At 34.0% G+C, this 21,615-nt stretch overlaps 1 protein-coding gene across 2 annotated transcripts in view; it reads right to left on the reverse strand.

The window, feature by feature from the left end:
* Positions 1–16,743: 16,743 nt before the first annotated feature.
* Positions 16,744–21,615, reverse strand: part of LOC114329635 (snRNA-activating protein complex subunit 3) — a 29,069-nt gene continuing 24,197 nt past the window's right edge. For both annotated transcript variants that reach the window (XM_028278814.2, XM_028278822.2), the window contains exon 6: positions 16,744–20,407. In XM_028278814.2, coding sequence (XP_028134615.1) covers positions 20,063–20,407 — 345 coding nt within the window. In that variant the 3' untranslated portion in view covers positions 16,744–20,062. The remainder of the gene's footprint in view (positions 20,408–21,615) is intronic.

Here is a 21,615-nt window from a genome sequence, read left to right on the forward strand (position 1 = left end):
CGCGAGTATAGAGCTTACACTGGAAAAATGATGTTTTAACGTCGCGTCACACCGAAAGATTTTGTTTTTTTTTATTTTGATTTTTAATTGCCGGTTATTACTTTTTAAACTAACGTGTGATCCAAAATTATTGTCACCATAGGTGGCTCTGATTGCTCTGAACGACAGAGATAGCTATACAGTGCATGTCTATTATTATTTCAGATATACTTTCCAGTTTATGTCAACTTTGACAGATACCTGTCAGTGTACGTACGTCAACTTAAAGAACACTAAATTGAACATAAAAAGTAGCAGAGGAAGCAAAATTTTAACTTTATACGAATTAATAGGTCTTGAGATTGAGTATCTTTTCAACGTGTTTTCAATCTTTATTCTTTGTTTAGAAAAGTGATCAAAACAACACTGAATATAGCCGCAGTTGGCCGTGACGTCACACTCCGGCGGTCTTTCAGGTTAAAACAGGACCTACGTAATTTTTTGCACGGATAGCTTTGATCCCAATAGTTTTGGATCGCTCGTTATCATTATGATCCTCTGTAACTCAGAAACAATTGATTTCTGAGTCTTAGGCCATAAGGACTTTTGATCAGTGTGACCAAAGCTACCTCTATGCGAAATTTCAGAAAAAACTTTTAGTTTGTTCAACTGCCAGAGTTCTTTGCTCTCAGAAACATATAGGTAGAATGAGAAATCAGATATAAAAACCTAGTTTAAAACGACATATGTGTCAGTCTTCATAATAATGGATTATAAAAAGCAGCTAATGGTTAGTACCAACTATTCTAAATGGTAAATAAGCCACAATTTAACAAAAAAATGATTTTATTAACGTTTCGACGTCCAATCGAATGTCGTTGTCAAAATACAAAATATTAATAGGACACAGGCAATATCCCAAAAGATTGGCTAGTTTCAGAATTTATTACCTTACCAAAGAAACAGGGAGCAAAAAAGTGCGGAGAATATAGGCTAATAAGTCTAATGAACCATACATTAAAACTTTTTCTTAAAATTATACATCGTAGAATATACAAGCTATGCGAAGAGAGAATACAAGACACACAGTTTGGATTCATGAAAGGCGTAGGTACAAGAGATGCACCGTTTAGTCTACAGGTTTTATTTCAAAGATGCAGAGATATGACTTGCGATATTTACACCTGCTTTGTGGATTTCTAGATGCCAGATTTGCTATAAACCAGAAATTAAAAATTACTAGAATATAGAGCTTACACTGGAAAAATGATGTTTTAACGTCGCGTCACACCGAAAGATTTTGTTTTTTTTTATTTTGATTTTTAATTGCCGGTTACTACTTTTTAAACTAACGTGTGATCCAAAATTATTGTCACCATAGGTGGCTCTGAACGACAGAGATAGCTATACAGTGTATGCCTATTATTATTTCAGATATACTTTCCAGTTTATGTCAACTTTGACAGATACCTGTCAGTGTACGTACGTCAACTTACAGAACACTAAATTGAACATAAAAAGTAGCAGAGGAAGCAAAATTTTAACTTTATACGAATTAATAGGTCTTGAGATTGGGTATCTTTTCAACGTGTTTTCAATCTTTATTCTTTGTTTAGAAAAGTGATCAAAACAACACTGAATATAGCCGCAGTTGGCCGTGACGTCACACTCCGGCGGTCTTTCAGGTTAAAACAAGACCTACGTAATTTTTTGCACGGATAGCTTTGATCCCAATAGTTTTGGATCGCTCGTTATCATTATGATCCTCTGTAACTCAGAAACAATTGATTTCTGAGTCTTAGGCCATAAGGACTTTTGATCAGTGTGACCAAAGCTACCTCTATGCCAAATTTCAGAAAAAACTTTTAGTTTGTTCAACTGCCAGAGTTCTTTGCTCTCAGAAACATATAGGTAGAATGAGAAATCAGATATAAAAACCTAGTTTAAAACGACATATGTGTCAGTCTTCATAATAATGGATTATAAAAAGCAGCTACCCTAATAACACAAAACATTCCAGGAATGTTCCTAGAAGGTACACACAGGACATTGAAAACATTCCTGGAATGTCCCCAAAAGCACACGAACGTCCCTGGAAAGTCCCAGGAAAGTGCTGTGTCAGCATTTTAAACATTCCTTGAATGTCTTGTTGGAACATTCCATGAATGTCTACGAATGTTCTTTGAACATTCACAGTATATTGTTTAGACTGAATGTCTTGTTGAAACATTCCATGAATGTTCTTAGTACTTTCAAAGTATATTTTTTAGACATTATCTGAAATATATCGTCAGTGATGTGACAATACCTCCTATATGTTTTTTCATGAGTTTTGCAGGAGACGAAAAACATTTTTTACCGTCACCTCCTGTTTTCATATGTAAGTTTTGACTTGTTTTGTAGTAAATAGATAGTTAAATTTACTACAAAACAAATCAAAAAATATATGAAAACACGAGGTGGCCCAAACAAGTTTTTGATCTCCTACAAAATTCATGAAAAAGCAGATAGGAGGTATTGTCACATCACCGACGATATACCAGAAGTACAGTAGGAAAAATAAAAGAATACCCATGAACGAACATATAAAACACGCTGTATTTTCCTGTCACCGTGTCACACAAAAAACTGGTCAGCACAAGTACGTGTAATAATTATTGTTACTTGCACTGGACAATTTTCTTTGTGACACGGTGACAGGAAAATACAGCGTGTTTTATATGTTCATTCATGGGTATTCTTTCATTTTTCCGACTGTATATGTAGCCATACTAAATAATACATCCTTGATAAATATAAACATTTTTATTGCACAAAATCTTGTCATATATTTTTTTCCATAATCATCACTACGATGACGATTCATTGTATTGAATTGTTCATTAGAATTACAATCTGGTCGTAACTCTGACCAATGAGCAATTTTAATTTAACCTAAATTACTACTGTTCCTTAAAATGAAGAGCTTACCCATAGCGTCTCTTATCTAATCTAACAGGCACACAAGCACTATGCTCTGCTTTTCTAACCGCACTATTCTAACATACACATGCACACAAGCATTATGCTCTGCTTTTCACTATCACTCAAACTAGTTCAAAAGGCTTTGTCCTCTTCAATCTTCTAGTTTGCCCAGTAGTATCCAGGAGCTGGATTTCCTCAATATTCTTGTAGGTACTTACGAAGTTGTTGCTTGTGACTTCCAACTTTACTCCAACTTTAAAAACAAATCCAGCTGTGAAATATTTATGTGCCTGAAGGCTTTTGTATGCTTTCATCTATAATATCTATAATAGTAATTTGGTGGAATGCACTTTATGGTAATATCCAATTCTGACTGAATTGTATATGGATCTAAATCCCCAATTATTTTCAGCTTCAATAAATATCTAAAACAATAAAAGAAATAATGTTATTGCTTGCAAAATTCATCAATATTGATAAATATCAGAGAAAAATGAACATTGATAAAAATTGTTTGCCCTACCTTTCTCCAAACATCTGGTGTCTCCAATAATAATTTCCTTAAATAATCACTTTGCAGTGTGGTAAAGTTTATAAAGTTCACAAAATACAGCAAACGAAATCCAAATGAATCCAAAATATGACGATAAACAGTGAAATGATGAAATGAAATGATATTACAAATTACAAACATAACCTCTGTAACCTGTATGCCATGCCAACCAGAACCAGAAGTCACGTGGTTTGGATTGCCTAAATACATATACACGCGCAGCAAATTTGAAAATGAATGCAAATTGAATAGTAAATGACCTCTCTTAAAATATAGGACATTGGTAGTATGTTCATAGAATATCTTGTGGTAACATTCCACGAATAAATTAATCAGATATTCACCGAATGTTCCTTGAATGTCCAGTACATTCAAACATTAATAGAACTTTGATAGTACATTCCTGGAATGTTTTGTGTTGTTAGGGTAATGGTTAGTACCAACTATTCTAAATGGTAAATAAGCCACAATTTAACAAAAAAATGATTTTATTAACGTTTCGACGTCCAATCGAATGTCGTTGTCAAAATACAAAATATTAATAAGACACCGGCAATATCCCAAAAGATTGGCTAGTTTCAGAATTTATTACCTTACCAAAGAAACAGGGAGCAAAAAAGTGCGGAGAATATAGGCTAATAAGTCTAATGAGCCATACATTAAAACTTTTTCTTAAAATTATACATCGTAGAATATACAAGCTATGCGAAGAGAGAATACAAGACACACAGTTTGGATTCATGAAAGGCGTAGGTACAAGAGATGCACTGTTTAGTCTACAGGTTTTATTTCAAAGATGCATAGATATGACTTGCGATATTTACACCTGCTTTGTGGACTACCAAAAAGCATTTGATACAGTTCAACACCGAAAAATGATGGATGTTCTAACAAAAGCCCAAATGGATGATAAAGACCGACGTATAATACAAAATTTATACTGGAACCAATCAGCCACAATAAGAACGAATCTTTGAGGTGCACCAACGGAAGCGATCCAGGTTCTACGAGGCGTTAGACAAGGTTGTATACCTTGCTTCGAATTATCGCCCTATTGCACTCCTGCCCACGTTGTCGAAGATAATTGAAATCTGGTAAAAAAAAGAATCTTATCTTTTCTGTTGAAATACAAATTGCTTACTCCACATCAATTTGGATTCCTGAGTGACAAATGCACGAATGATGCTATGTTCTTCCTTTTCGATCATGTTTACTCCAGTCTAAACAACCATCACTCTACAGCAACAATTTTCTGTGATTTCTCTAAAGCATTCGATTGTGTAAACCATAACATCTTGACTGACAAATTACAGCACTATGGATTTCGGGGAAATGCTCTTAAATGGCTTAAATCATATCTTAATAAAAGAAGTCAGTTTGTAAGGGTTGACACGAAGACGTCTTCTTGCATGCCATTAGAATGTGGGGTACCTCAGGGTTCAGTTCTAGGCCCTATATTGTTTCTGATATACATAAATGACATCTCTAGTCTGAACATTAAAGGTAAAATATGTCTCTTTGCAGATGATACTAGTATTACTTGGAGTAACACGGATATTATGGATCTTCGCAATACCATAGCTACAGACCTAGTCACCATTAAATCGTGGTGCGATTCGAATCTCCTGTTACTTAACGTTTCTAAAACCGAAGTCCTACCTTACAATAGTATGATGCAACCTTTAGTACTTAATAACAACAGTCTAGAGGTAGTTGAATCGGTGAAGTTCTTAGGGCTTATTGTGGATAAGTCTCTAAAATGGAACTTGCACATTGATGCCTTACACAAAAAATTAAGTTCTGCTTGTTTTGCGCTAAGATCAGTTGCTACGGAAATGAATTTGTCAACATCTAGGACCGTTTATTATGCCCTTTTTGAGTCTCATCTTCGGTACGCCCTTCCATTCTGGGGTACGTGTTGTGCGACTCAATTTGAGCGTATTTTTAAACTACAAAAGAGAGCTCTTCGTTACTCCCTGAGACTCAATAGCAGAGTTCATTGCCAAGAATTCTTTAAAAAATTTAAAATATTAACTCTTCCTTCTTTGTTTGTTTTTGAATCCGTTTGTTTAATCCGCAAACATGCATCAGAAGGTCCAGAGAGACCCACTCATAACTATGCCCTTAGAAACATGGATCATAATCTTTATCTGCCAACCCCACGGTCTGAGCTGGTTAAGTGCTCTATACTATACAATTCGAGAAAAATGTACAATCACCTGCCATCTAACATCAAATCTATTGCAGAATTTCCCGCTTTTCGCAAGGCCTTGAAAGCTTATTTGCTGGAGAAAGCTTTTTATACAGTGAATGACTTTTTTATAAACGATTTGAATTCAGCAAATTGACTTGTAGGATTATTACTTTCGAGTACTTGTGTACATATTTGCAGCGGCATAGAACTTTGATTTACTTTCCCTTTCCCCTTTCCTCGTTTGCCTTCTTTTTGCTCTGACGTTGTATACATATTGTTTGCAAAATTTTTAATTTTTTAATGTGTACTTAATAACTGTAAAATTATATTAAGTAAAATTATATTAAGTAGTATAACTCACGCCATTTACTTGGTGTCTGTTTCTGTTTTTGTTTTGTTTGTAGTTTTTTACTATTTTTTGTTTTTTATTGTATTTTTTATTTTGTATAAGCTTTGTCCACAAATTGTTAAAAATTTTTGACAATAAAGCATACCTTACTATACTTTCACCTATATTATTTTACCTATATTCATAGGAAATATTTAGTGAAGCCTTGGAAAATTGCGAACATGGAATACTCCTAAATGGTGAACGCCAGAACAAAATCCGCTATGCAGACGACACCGTTATCTTTGCAGACAGTTTGAACAGTTTACATCAATTAATAAACAAAGTAAATAAAGTAAGTGAAAGATTTGGACTTCAAGTAAATATATCAAAAACTAAATTTATGATCTTCAGCAAAAACAAAATTAGAGACGCCCAACTACCTATCAATAATACACCAGTGGACCGAGTACAACAGTATAACTATCTTGGAACAATAGTGCATTCAATAACATGTCCAAACTTTTTAAAAGCCACAACCTTAATCTGGAGATAAAAATAAGGCTCCTACGATGTTGTATGTTCTCAATATTGTATTTCGAAGTTGAATCCTGGACACTCACTGAAGCAATGGAGAAAAAACATGAAGTCTTCGAGATGTGGCTATACAGGCGAATCCTAAGGATATCATGGACGGACAAGATAACCAACGAGACCGTATTACGAAGAGTGGGCAAAGAAAGAGAGGTGATGTATACCAGTAAAAGGAGAAAGTTAGAATATCTCGGACACCTAATGAGAAACGGCACTAAATACAGATTACTGAAGGTAATCCTTCAAGGTAAAGTATTCGGAAAGCGAGTAGTTGGGAGAAGAAGAATATCATGGTTGAAGAACCCGAGGAAATGGTTCTCCACAACAACAACTAATATATTTAAAGCATCAGTTAATAAAATAATTATAGCCAGAATGATCACCAATATTTGAAACGAATAGGCACTAAAACAAGAAGAATAATAATTTTTTAACATTAATATTTTGTATTTTGACAACGATCTCCGATGTGGACGTCGAAACGTTAATAAAATCATTGGTTTTAGTTAAATTGTGGCTTATTCCCATTTAGAATAGTTGATTATAAATTGCTGTTAATAAATTGTAAAATGGTAGCCATTTTTTAATACACATTAAATGTGATTATTTTATATACAGGGTGTAACAAAAATACAGGTCATAAATTTAATCACATATTCTGGGACCAAAAATAGTTCGATTGAACCTAACTTATCTTAGTACAAATATGCACATAAAAAAGCTATAGCCCTTTGAAGTTACAAAATGAAAATCGATTTTTTCCAATATATCGAAAACTATTAGAGATCTTTTATTGAAAATAGACATGTGGCATTCTTATGGTAGTAGTATCTTAAGAAAAAATTATAGTGAAATTTGGACACCCCATAAAAATTTTATGACGGTTTTGTTCCTTTAAACCCCCCAAACTTTTGTGTACGTTCCAATTTAATTATTATTGTAGTACCATTAGTTAAACACAATATTTTGAAAACTTTTTTGCCTCTTAGTACTTTTTCGAAAAGTCAGTTTTTATCGAGATATTTTGAATATTTGTCAAATCCACCACATATTTGTATATGGCTAAGTACGATTATGGAGACTTCGTAATAATATGAAAATTTATTTATGATTTACATTTTTAGGTCTATTTTGAACCATATTAAAAAAGAAGTAATATCTCGATAAAAAATGCCTTCTCGAAAAAATACAAAGAGGCAAAAAAGTTTTAAAATCACTGTGTTTAACTAATGGTACCGCAGTAAAAGTTTAATTGGAACATACACAAACATTTGGGGGGTTTAAAGGAACAAAACCCCTATAAAATTTTTATGTAAACATATTAAAAAAGAAGCCGCAACTCGATAAAAACTGCCTTATCGAAAAAATACTAGGAGGCAAAAAAGTTTTAGAAATATTAAATTTAACTAATGGTACCACAATAATAATTTAATTGGAACGTACACAAAAGTTTGGGGGGTTTAAGGGAACAAAACCCCCATCAAATTTTTATGGGGTGCACCAATTTCACTATAATTATTTTTTAAAATGTTCCTGCCATAAGAATGCTACATGTCCATTTTCAATAAAAAATCTCTAATAGTTTTCGATATATTCGAAAAAATCGATTTTCATTTTGTAACTTCAAAGGGCTGTAACTTTTTTATGTGCATATTTGTACTAAGGTAAATTAGGTTCATTCGAACTATTTTTGGTCTCAGAATATGTGATTTAATTTATGACCTGTATTTTCGTTACACCCTGTATGTTTTAAGGGTTTTTACCCTGACCAGTGGTTTGATCCCTGGGTCATTTTTAAAATTGTAATGTGTTCATGTTCAATGGACCTTCTTTTGAGGTATTTACAACTATGAGACGCTAGCTCTGATGATGACATTTAAAATGCTGAAAGTACTTAGCTGAATTAGAATAAATTTATTTACATACTGTCAGTTTTTCGAAAACGTACACCAGACACCAGTTCTCGTTTTGATTTATATAGAAGTGTGTAAAAGTCAAACAGTCTTTTTCTATTTTCGATTACAAAAATGCCACAAGGAAATAGCTTCAGAACAACGATGTGTGTTGATGCGCGATTCACCAATTTACCAAAGAAAATATAATATGTAATAGTGAAAAGGATCTCAGTTGGCACCCTAAAGTACTGTAAAATTGATAAATACATATTTATTTTGTGATAAAATAGGTTGTAGATAAAAACATTAGGTAGTAGGCTGGTTAATTCACACAATGATAAAAATTAAAACACAACGTGGTTAGACCACTACGTACTAAAATTACAGCGACACTCATCGTATCAACCCCCTAGCTTAGTCAAAAGGGGGACGCTGTAATACCTGTATGTTAAATTCCTTTGAACCGTTTCATTTTACCGAAAATTTATGGGGAAAGAAATGGTTCAATATTAGCTTAAGGATCATAAATAACAAACTTTAAGAGAAATTTCGCTTTTTCTCGTTGCGTTGATTTCTGTTCGTAGTTTTTATTTTTCTCTTTTATATTTTTCTATTTCGCAAAGCGCGCGTCAACACGCTCCCTCTGAATTCCTTTTAACAGTCTCTACTTCGAAAGAAAACAATCATAAACAAAAGGTGATGTAGCGGTACCTCAAATTTAAGCACATGGACGCAAACAAAAGATGCGAATTGATGGCCTAATCCCAGATTAAATCTCCAGCTGAAGTTCAGAAATTATTGGCAATAAATTTTGCCCCCCTCCTCGATACCCATCGCGCCTGCTTTGATAGACGTGATTTTTTATGCCAACAAGATAAACATGGTGGCATGGCGCAGTCGACATGTTGGTGATTTATGGGGTGTTAACTCCAAGTTAGGGAAATGTTTTAAAGGGTTGTATGATTTGTTCTTGTTGACATCTACATTACTCACGGCTTAACGTTATTTGACCTGCAATTTTGCGATCGTTTTATCGGTGATGGAATAGAGTAGATAGTTTTGTAAAGAGCGAGATAGTATCGTATCAAACAGTTAAACTTAAAGTGATCTATTTGAACGAGAGATTGTTTAAAAATTAAATAGAGCAGCACTGAATGATATTGTTTGCAGAATTGATTGTAAATTAATGAAACATTACTTAGCTGTAGCGTTGCATGGTTGTATTTTAATAATGTACTATTCTAATTGGGAAATAAGCCACAATTTAACTTAATAAATGATTTTATTGACGTTTCGACTTCCACTTCGGAGGTCGTTATCTAAATACAAAATATTAATAAATTAAACAAAGTTTATTGCTTAGTAAAAATTCTTCTAATAATTTAATTTAATCTGACTCATTCACGGCGGCACATCAGACATATATTAGGTATACATTTTAAAGTAGAACACTTTAAAATGTTATTGCCAATATTTATGAGTTGCGTTCCTGGGACGACTTTGTTGAAAAATAGTTCATTCAATTACATGAAATCAACTTTAACTTAAGAATATCGCGGTCACAAAAATCATAGAATGTGATTTGTCTTTAAAAAGACAGCCACATGCAATGGTGACAGTAAAATTTTCGTGTTAGTGATTCCATATAGTTAATCTCGAGGAAAAACTAGAAAAAAACCTCATGATACTATCCCGACATGGTAAGCATTTGGTCCTACATTCATTTCTCTTGTATTTACGTCGGGATAGTATCATGTGGTTTTTTCCTGATTTTTCCTCGGATTGCAGCCCAATAGGAAAGAGAAGAAGAGGTAGAACCCGAAGATCATGAAGGGACGAAGTGGACAAGGCCATAGAAAGACAAGACCTTAGAGATGGAGAATGGCAGAACAGAAAGGCCTGAAGACGTTTGCTGAAAGAAGGAATACGGCGAGAACTGTAAAAATCCTTATATAGATAGAAGTTAAGTGTTCTGTAAGAGATTCTTGGTAATCCGTTAATAAATAAATAATTAAAAATTTAATATAATGCATTAGAGTTTTCAAACGGATTTTCCAATTTTAAATAAATCACAATCAGAATCCCAACCTCGACATCGTCGGAAGCTCGGAAACAATTGCCTCAGTGCCTCTTTCCGCATTGTTTATATACCGTAAGTAATGTCAAAAACATTCACAACTCCCCTCAAATTCATAATGAAGGGCTTAACAATATCCATTTATCTATGAGCAAAGTGTTTGTTGGTACTGTCACGAATAACAGGTTAAGAAAGAGCAGCAACAATTAAGACGACCGACCCCGTAGATCATTAATCACCGCCATTGTTAAGAAATTACAGAAATCTGTCTCTTTCGTCAGTCTGAGCACGTCTAAAGATTTCTGGTAACTAATGAAACTTCGCGGGAGGGTTACGACCAACTACAAAAAAGTTGTGTAGTTTGAGAATGAACTGTTTTTTGTCTCTTCTCACGAATTTCCATGCATTTATGGTTTTTAAACAGATGTAGCAATGAAAAATGCAAGTTGGTACTATAAGTCATAAAAAGCAAAAGATGGAATGAATTGAAAACGAATTGTAGAATTATATGTACTAGGTACACATGCGAAATTTTAAAAATAATTTCGGAGTTTGTGGACTGTATTTTAGGATGTAGTTCAAAATGAATTGAAACGAGGCAATTAACTATTATACAGACAAAAGCATAAAGTTTATAAAAAAAGACAAAATATGGAGAAGGAAGAAAGGAGATAGGAAAACGAGCAAATATTAAGAATGGAGGAATATTTCACTCAGGGTGACAATAGAGGAGCATATAAATTCCTGAAACAGCTTAAAGAGGGATATAAACCACGCACTGATCTTTTTATAAATAGTGAACGACAGAACGACAAATTATCAGTGACGAAGCAGCAATAAAAAAAGAATGTGTGTGTGTACTTTGTACGCACGTTAGAAGTTATTCTTCTATTATATAATTTTAACGAAGTCAATATACTTAAAAGGTTATTTGTATTCTATTTAAATATTAAACTAATAACTTTCTTACCTACCGCTTTCAAAAAATTTTTATTAAAACAACCAAAAATAAAAAAAAAATGAATCGTCCAGGATTGGAACCCGGGACCTTTCGATCTCTCACCGAACGCTCAACAACTAGACCACCGAGTCTCCTGTAATTGACACGTAAGTTTCGGATATAATTACACAACACGGTGACAAATAGATTGAGTGGTATCGTGATAAAAATGGGTTTGTTCGGACGACCACAGCGACTGGACAGCTGAGCCAGCAGTAGCTGTCAGACGTTACCGTTGGAATGTTTATTTGGTTCTACCGATATTTTTGAAAATAAAAGTAATATTTTGAGTTAAATATGGGTGGGTATAAAAAGTACACCCTTGGTAAAACTTGTTACTAAAGGTTTAATATATAATTTGTCGTTGGTAGGAACACAATCCATATAATTATCGACGTATAATTACATAATCGACATAATTATCTGCCAATAAGGAGGCTGAAAGGAAGAATGTGGAGAAAATCGACAAATCTGAATTACTGGCTTTTACTGGTATGTTAATTTTGATGTACATTGTAATTTTGTTGTAAGGTTTGTAAATTGTTTATATTAATATTTTAGAAGATGCTGTGTTTAATAAGCATAAGATTCTTAAGTTTAATCCATTTCCAACAACTCTCAATAAATATATTAGCTATTTTCGAGGTGGACATTTTTTACCCACCGTTGGGCGTACATGGAACCTAAAAAAGGTTGGGAGTTTAAGGGTTAAGCCAGGATGTTCTTCGTCTTCCCATATTTCGCTTTCCTCGGATTTTGCCTTGCATAATAAGTTGTAATAATGAGTATTTTTGCCCTCTCATCACATATTCCAAGTACTCAAGTTTTCGTCTTTTGATAGATAGTATTATTTCCGGTTGATTTCCTATCCTTCTAGTTACTTCCACGTTCGACATTCTTTGAATCCATGATATTCGTAGAATTCTTCTGTAACACCAAAATTCAAAGGCGGCCAACTTATTCAAATGTATTTGTTTCAACGTCCACGCTTCCAAGCCATAAAGAAGAGTAGAGAACACGTAACATCGAAGCATCCTTAGGCGTAGTTCTAACCTTATATCCCGACAACAAAGAAACTTTTTAAGTTTAATGAATGATGCACGTGCTATTTCAATACGTGTCTTAATTTCTTTGGTTTGGTCTACATTTGATGTTATCCATGTTCCTAAGTATCTTTACGTGTGCTGATTTTGTTATGATCATGCATTTAGTTTTCTTTAAAATTTAAAAAGAGATGACCGGTACTAGAAATTCATAATTATTGATGTAGTTGATTTATCTCTGGAAGATAAATAAGTGTATAGGTTTTCGTTTTTCTAAATAGGAGTGTTCTGGAGATATTTAAGAAAAACTAATTCCAAAACGCCATCTTCAAAGAGCTCTATCTCCCTTAGGAAGCATTTTCGGACTAGGTAAATTGGGTTAAATTGTCTTACAATTATCTAAAGAATCTCCAGTCTTCGTTTGTCGGGAGAGTTTCTGGACACCCTGTATAAAACCATCATACGACTAATAGCAACATATGGCGTAGAAACATGGATCATGACAGAAAAGACAATAAATCTTATTAATACTTTTGAAAGAAGATATTAAGGAGGATATCAAAGACTGGTATGAAAGTTGTACTTCAGGGTCTTAAACTTAGCTTAACTTTGGAAAAACAAGACATTGTATTAAAATAAGAAAAAGAATGAGAAGAATAAGGAGAGAGCAGGCTTTTTTGGTCTACAGTCTACGCAGTAGACGTAAAGATCTTGGTAAATATTACAAAAAAGAAGTGCGAATGAAATTTTCTGGAATTTCGTAACCCTTCTCACGTATAAACCCAATACCGAGCATTAGAAAATGGCAATGCTACAGGAAATACGCCATTGAATGGCGATTTGACAAATTGTTTAATCGAATCGAACTGAATGAGGTGCACCAAATGAGAAATTGAATGAGATGATATATTTATTAATAAACTATAGTAATAAAAACAGTCATGTATCAACAGTAATCGCAAGCAATTTATTGAAATGATCGAATAATTTCTCCTGTTCTGTTTTTTATAGCAAATAGTTTTGTTTGGTTTTTCATACTAACTTTTTCAATTTAATCCTTCAATTTGTTACAAAAGATATTTTTACTAAGTGTTGTGGGAAAGATTAACACCATATAAAAATATATTGGCTGGCATCATCATCATCATCCAACCAATTCACGTCCACTGCTGGACACAGTTCTCCCCCAATTATTTCCACATTTCACGGTTTTGTGCTGATTGTTGCCAGTTCCATTAGCTTTCGTGTCCATCTTGAATCTTTCAGCCTGGCGACGTGTCCTGCCCAGTTCCATTTAAGCCTGGTGATACGTTCTATAACATCTGCGATACCGGTTCTTTGTCTGAGATCTTCATTTCTTATTTTATCCCGTAGGGTTTCACTTTAACAGAAATCCATCATTGCTTTATTGTATTATTATTGTATTGTGTTATTTATTGTATTAGTATATTGATTCTGTTTAATTTTGTATTAGGGATAGGACTAGGATTGTATATTCTTTATTGCAACTGGTTGAATGACTAATGTCTATGCCATTAAATAAAAAAAAATAAAAAAAAACCGTATAGGGTTACACCCAGCATGGATCTTTCCATACGCCTTTGAGCAACCCGCATTTTCGACGCTGTTGCCTTGGTTAGAGTGACATATTGTTGCTGACATATGAGGCCTAAACCATAGACAGCCAAATTCAACCGAATAAATCCGCTAGTTGGGAAAATTAGGGGAATTTAATGCATAAAAGTTATTATTTATGTCTTATTTGGGTTTACTTTTTGTGTTTTGATGGGTGTTTCATTAAAAGCCGCCCCTCCCCCCTTCTCCCCCCAAGGAAAATATCAAGAACCGACACTTTGGGACAAGGATCTATAGGTTCTATTAATTCACCAGCTGGGACTAGCAGGAAACCAAACGGAAGTGATCATACTGAAAGGACCACGACAAAGACTCGAGCCGACTTTTCAGATTGCTAGTATGTACTACAATAATGCCTACAGACTGTGCAAAATACCTAAGCATATACATCGACACAGGCCTAAGGTTCGTAAAACACCTCACAAATGTTGTCCAGAGGGCAGCCCTACAAAGGATCAGGCCGAATATAGGAGGCCCAAGCAGCCAAAAACGAAGAATGTACCTGCAAGTGATACATTCGACCCTCCTATATCGAATTCCCATTGGACAGATGTACTAAAATATCAGAAATACAGAGTTATGATAATTAGAGCCCAACGAAAGCCCCTATTAAAAGTGACAAGCGCGTACCGGATTACTTAGACTACGGACCTACAGGTGATAGCGGGTACGCTCCCCAGTCTCCTTCTAGAGAAAGAACGACAGATTTTCTACAACTATCGGGATCATCGTCATCTACCACAAGTGAAAGCTGTCACCAGAGAGCAATTACTAATAGAATGGCAAACATATTGGGAGGTACAGACAGACAAGTCACAATGGACCAAAAAACTAATACCCAAAGAGTGATATAAATGTAAGTTCAAATGAGTACATTATTATTTTACGCAGTTCCTGACCGGACATAGAGCTTTCAGGTCTTTTACGCATCGTATTCGAAAAAGTAGAGATGACAATTAGGTACATATCTTGCAACGTAACAGACGACGCATAGCATTGTCTCTTTAGATGCAATGCGTTTGCGTCGGAAGAGCACAGAATGTATCGCCTGACAACTTGATATGTGTCGCTATTGGTCGGAAGACAATTTTTGAATTCCTCATGGACCAAATAACAAAAATTATGAAGAGAAAGCCTATTATAAAGAAAAAAATTGAGACAGGACGAGAGAGAACTGGGTCAATCTACTTTTTAGGAAATGGTTGAATGCTCGAATAAATGAATTTTAAAGTCAAAAGGCAGATATCGAGCACTGAATTTAATTAAATCTTGCCCAAGTATACTTTCGCTCAGAAGAGAATCCTCAGGGGCATTTCGTCAATAAAAAGAAGGTATCCTCGAATGTCATTTAATTATTATAAATCATTTTGGTGGCAAACTTAAATTAACAACTAACTACACACTGAACAAGGGACAAACATATAAATTAAATTGCCAGTAGGTTCTACATTTTAAAAATGGAGGCAGAACGAAGAATGAATGAGGTTCTACATTCTTCGTTCTGCCTCCATATTTAAAATGTAGAACCTACTGGCAATTTAATTTATATGTTTGTCCCTTGTTCAGTGTGTAGTTAGTTGTTAATTTAAGTTTGCCACCAAAATGATCTATAATAATTAAATGACATTCGAGGATACCTTCTTTTTATTGACGAAATGCCCCTGAGGATGCTCTTCTGAGCGAAAGTATACTTGGGCAAGATTTAATTAAATTCAGTGCTCGATATCTGCCTTTTGACTTTAAAATTTATCTACTTTTTGTTGATTATAGGATATTAGTGATACTTGATACTGATATCTTAGCCTCTTTTTGCTTTAAGTCCCCATCACAGACACGAATAACATTTAAACTTCATTGTTATTTTCCTGTAAAGGCATCCGTTTGCAGGACCTCCATACCCAGGGGAAAATGGACTCGGATGCTTTTTTCTACTCTGAATCCAATGCACCTGACTATGGTACGGTGTTTACATTTCCACGCACATAAAAAGGTTGCACCCAATTTAAGTAGCATAACAGTGGAAAGATGATTTTTGAAAGCTGTCAGGCCTCACTCATATGAAAGTATAACATAAACTTGGTAATTATTTATTGATAACATTAATTACTACATATTTATATATACTTATGTAAAAGATACACGGAACTTGAAATTTTTATCGCGTATTTTCCGCTACCAGCGCCATCTTTTGACGAAAAGTTGAAATGCAGCGACGAGGCGTTCACAGAAGCTATCTCAGAGATTCAATAGAGGGTGTATTATCATTTACTAATGGAAAAATTCAGTGAGAGTGAGAGCAATTGTTAGCAATTTGAGAAGAATGGGAAATGAAGCAGAAAAAATATAAAAACCACTCTTTGTATTTATTAATATACATAATTCTAAAGAAGTTTTGGTCTTGCAAGATTATTTTAGCACAGATGAATTTCTATCTTCCCATTCATAGTTTAGTTGCGTTTTAAAAAAGTAAGTACACAAACGTATTAGGTATTCTTTATTATCACAACATAATGTCACATTAGTATGAATAGAGAATAAAAATAATACATTATAATACACCTATCTACACAATTTCGTTCAAATTGACTAATAGGCAACCAGTAAAACCTAGCAAATCTCCGAATTTCAATTGGTCAGGTTGGGAAAAAGTTAAAAACAAAAACTATCGCACATTCATTAATAAAGTAAACATATGTATAGTTTCCTTCATTACAGTGGAACACCGATAAGTCGGCCCCCGATAACCCGGAACTCCGGCTGACCCGGACCGACTTTCATTTCAACATTAAAATGTACTATCCGTTGCAAGATAATTCGGATGGAATTCCCCAGATTATTTTGTGCTTGATATCGGCCCAGTCTCTTAATCTGGGGAATTCCATCCGAATTATCTTGCAACGGATAGTATGTAATATAATATTTGAGAGATAATGTGTATTTGTGTAATTTGAACTATGTATACGATAGTAAAAATGTGTTGTCTCGGATTTATCGGAAACAACAGGCACCTGTTATTCCTTTATTTATTTCGTCTTAGCATTGTTTAAAAAAGACTAAAAGACTATTTGAAAAATTCTTTTTTAAACAATGGTCTTAGTTTTCACTGTTCATAACATCGTTGTGACTGTATTGTGTGAGTACAGTCTTGTATTGTTTGCTTAGGTTTGTGTTTGCGTGTTTTTAATAATTTAGATGTGTAGGTGTAGGTACTGTGCATATATATATATTTCATGTTATTTCAATTATAACGAAGTTTATCTGTAAGTATACCGTATTTTATTAATTTTTACCATATTCTCCGGCTAACCCGGATCGGCCGCGGTCACGATTAATCCGAGTTATCGAGGTTCCACTGTACTTAGTTACTAAATATGTTATATTTATTTATTTTATTTACTACCGCATTTATTATATCTTGTAGTTCTTGTGCGTTGCTTGCTCTTAGGATGATAGAATCAGCGTGCCTGATGTGATATTATATGCTGGTTCCATTATTCTCGATTCCACCTTGGTTCTTGTCTAATACTTCTCTAAGTATATATACATACAGAATAAATAATAACGGTGATAACTTGTCTGGGTACGCAGTCGAATGCTTTTCGACAATCAATAAAACATGCATATACATCTACATTTGTCTCTACACCATAGCGTTGACACATTTAAAGCAAAAAGAGCTTCTCATGTTCCCAATACCTTTTGAAATCCGAACAGAGTATCACTTATTTGGAACTTACACTTCTTGTAAATTCGTGTATGGATGATTCTGAGAAAAGTTTTAAGGACATGATACATCAAGCTTAATATTCGATAGTTATCGCATTGTGAGAACAAAAATTTGGTTTTTTTTGTAATGCTACGAATGTAAATTTTAGCCAGTTTGATAGTATTTTACCTGTGTCGTATATCTTATTGAATAGTGATCATTATTAATTCTAGGCTTTTACTATCTTTGTCTGCAATTTAGTTAAGTATGTACTTCGACATTAATATTCTCTGGTCCTGTGACTTTTCAGTATTTCTGAGCTTTTATTGCATGAATTCTAACGTTCCTGTTTTCTTTGAGAAAAATTTCTCACTTGTGTTCAAAATTTGTCTGATGGGTGAAAGGAGTGTGTAACGTTACAAACGTCACATCTTTGCTATTTTTTTTTTAAATAATTATTTTACTTTATTATCTTTAATATTTCATTAGTAATAATTTTCTTCTATTTGTTTACCTGTTTTCTTCGTTAAAAACTCGTTGACGCCCTCTTTTATTATCCTCTATGTCCTATCTCTCTTTTCATCTAAGTCATACTGAACATACTTCATAATCTTACATTCTAGCATCTGATCTAATCTTGTGTTCCATAGTCGTTATTTCAAATTTCATGTTCTGTGTTGTGTGTTTCGCTGATATGACAGTGACACTTCGTCTCTTAACAATACAGAGTGGTGGAAAATTAATTTCGCTATATAAGCCAATTACAAGGCTGATGCCAGCTATTTATTTCCAGACTTTCACATTCTCTCTTGAGGTAAGTTTTTAACCATCACTGTACAAGATTTTCTAAGCCTGTATTAATTTTTTATAACCTTTTTTGTTTATATACCTAACCTCGACGTTACTCTCCACGTATCTTGGTATCTTAATTTTAAATATTTCATTTCATTTATTAATATGCTTTTAGTAATCGAATTATTTGACTAGTCCCTGTCAGTATTCATTTTAATTTTCCTTTGTCAATTACTACTTTTTATGATTGTTTGGCAAAGGCTCGTTTTTGGTTTTTTATTTCTTGATGTTTGATATGTGTTTTATCTTACAGGTTTTGGAAAGAAATCAAACCTTTCTCCCTTCGGGAGCCTCAAGCATGAAGCCCCCACCGCCGGCGATGACACTAAGGTTGACACAATGAAGACCATGTCATCTAGACTGCAACGACTATTATCTCCAGCTGCAGGGGCCTAGGGCCACAACATCTGCCCAGGTCTACAAGAAGTCTACAGCAGTACCATTTGACATCAAGAAGTTACCATCGAACCAGATACCAAAAGCCACAAGTATAATCCAAGAATTGTTAGTTTTTGGCAAGAATTTGAATATATTTGTTAATGCATTTAATAAGTCACATTTTAATTATATCTTTATGAACAATAAACATGATTGGTTAAAATATTGTTTTGTTTGCTTCCATTTTGAATTTTCATAGTTCATATCTAAGATTAGGACAAGACGAACGCACACCTTGAGAGACTGAGCTAAGCTAGAGTGAACGATGGCTATCTTGGTTGGTTCAAATATTATTTTCGAATGGTATTTCAATTAGCTGCGGTAATCAATCGTGTATTTCGTTTCAGAATAACTTCTTTGGTTATTTCTGAAACTTTTTCGTTTATGCGATTATCTGTGGATGGTACAGCTCAAGGTCTCTCGTCGTCAAAAAGTGTCATTATTTCTTAATATTGTTTCTTGTCTCTGTCTGTGTCTACCTGTCATTTCTTTCACTTTTTTATGGATACTAAACATCTACTATGATATACTATGATCTCTTGTGTTATCCATTCTCATTTTCTGTTGTTTTTCGTGAATACGATGTATTCGTGTACTTCTGTTATTTACGTTTTTTAAAACGTCTTTATCGTTTTCTCGTTGCTTCGAAAGTTTTTAGACGCTTAAAACCGGTCATCAACGTTTTCTTGGCGCTGATAACCGCCATTTTTCTAGTACCTACTAAACTAATATGTATACAAACATATGTATACATACCCTGTACATATTAGTTTATAGGTTTGTACTATACATTCATGATCAAGTTCAATCATCGGACTGGTTGAACATGGGATATAACCTAAAATCCGTCACCTTTTTACCGTCAATATAAAGGTAAGAATCGCAGCAGTCCGTACACAAAAAGACCTTCTCATGCGGTAGCCTGTCGCACTTCCTCACCGTCCATTTGACAACCCTTTTCAGACACAGCGAACACATATTGTTCGAATCGTTGTTGAAGGCCAATGTCCTGGGATACATCTTCGAAACCAGACAGTCCCTGGATTGTAACAATCTGGCATCAGCAAATACGAAAATGTGTTCGCAGTCTCCTTGGTGGACGTAGACGTACGGGTATCCCAGTCGAGGTTTCAGATCACAGAAACGGGTCTAAAAAAACAAAATTATACGATTCAATTCGATACATTTGGAGGATTTTAAAATTCAGTTATGTACCATAAGCGCACAAATATAGTGAAGCCTTTCAACTCACCAAGCATCTACCAACTACCAACCAAGTATATAACAAGTAGTATTTTGTATTTTGACAACGACACCCGATTTAGGCGTCGAAACATTAATAAAATTATTTTTTTCGATTTAACTGGGGCTTATGTCCCATATAAATAGTTGATTATAAAAATGCCACAAGGAAATAACTTCAGAACAACAGTGTTTAATTTTTTTTACAGCGCTAGGGCATCAACCCGGTTCAACACGTCGGAGGTTTAAGTCCTCTTTGTGTGTGTGCTTTATTATTCGTGTAATTATTTCCTGAAAAATAATACAATTTAGATCTATTGGAAGGGGTATCTTGTAGTGAATTAAATTTTTGTATAGTTTATTAATGCTTACAATATTTATTGGACATTCAAGTAAAACATGTACCAATGTACCCATTTTACCACAACTACAAAGTGGATCGTCCCTAATTTTTTCATTTTGTCCTTATAACAAGGTGTATCTCATTATATAAATACAAGATTTTTGCTTCGATATAATTAACTTATCTATTTATTTTTACATTTTTAAGTTTGTCTACTGCACTTTTAGGCTATTGATTATATTCAAAATAAGATAGCTAAAAGGAACTACAACGTTAACGGGGTTTAATTATTTCATATGGTCAATGGACATCTATATATGATAAAACCGCGGAGTGCTACCATTTAAAGGGGTGCGTTTTTGAGAAATGGGAGAATTAGTCCCTGGGCACAGGTTACATTAGGGTAAGTTCAATGCACTTTTGGTACAAACATATCTACATAAAAATTGTTCCTGGTTAAATTTCCTATCTAAATATCACTTTTTAAAGTCAATTGTACTTTTTTTTACAAAAATATATTCAAATGAAAAAGCACAAAGAAACCCAAAAGAAAGAAATTTTGTTTTTTGTCCCATAACTTTTGTCCACGAGGATATGGGTATAGACATTGCTTTACAGAAAAAAAAACTACATATTTCTTCTTTAAAATGTTGTTTAATAGAGGTCATTAGGATTTATAGTTTTCGAAATATGATTTTTCAACGTTCGACACTCACAGCAATTTTGGGCAATTTTCCTTGTTATTTCGCAAATATTGTTCTGTAACTTTTTT

The sequence above is a fragment of the Diabrotica virgifera genome, chromosome 5 (assembly GCF_917563875.1).
Source record: "Diabrotica virgifera virgifera chromosome 5, PGI_DIABVI_V3a".
Classification (NCBI taxonomy): domain Eukaryota; kingdom Metazoa; phylum Arthropoda; class Insecta; order Coleoptera; family Chrysomelidae; genus Diabrotica; species Diabrotica virgifera.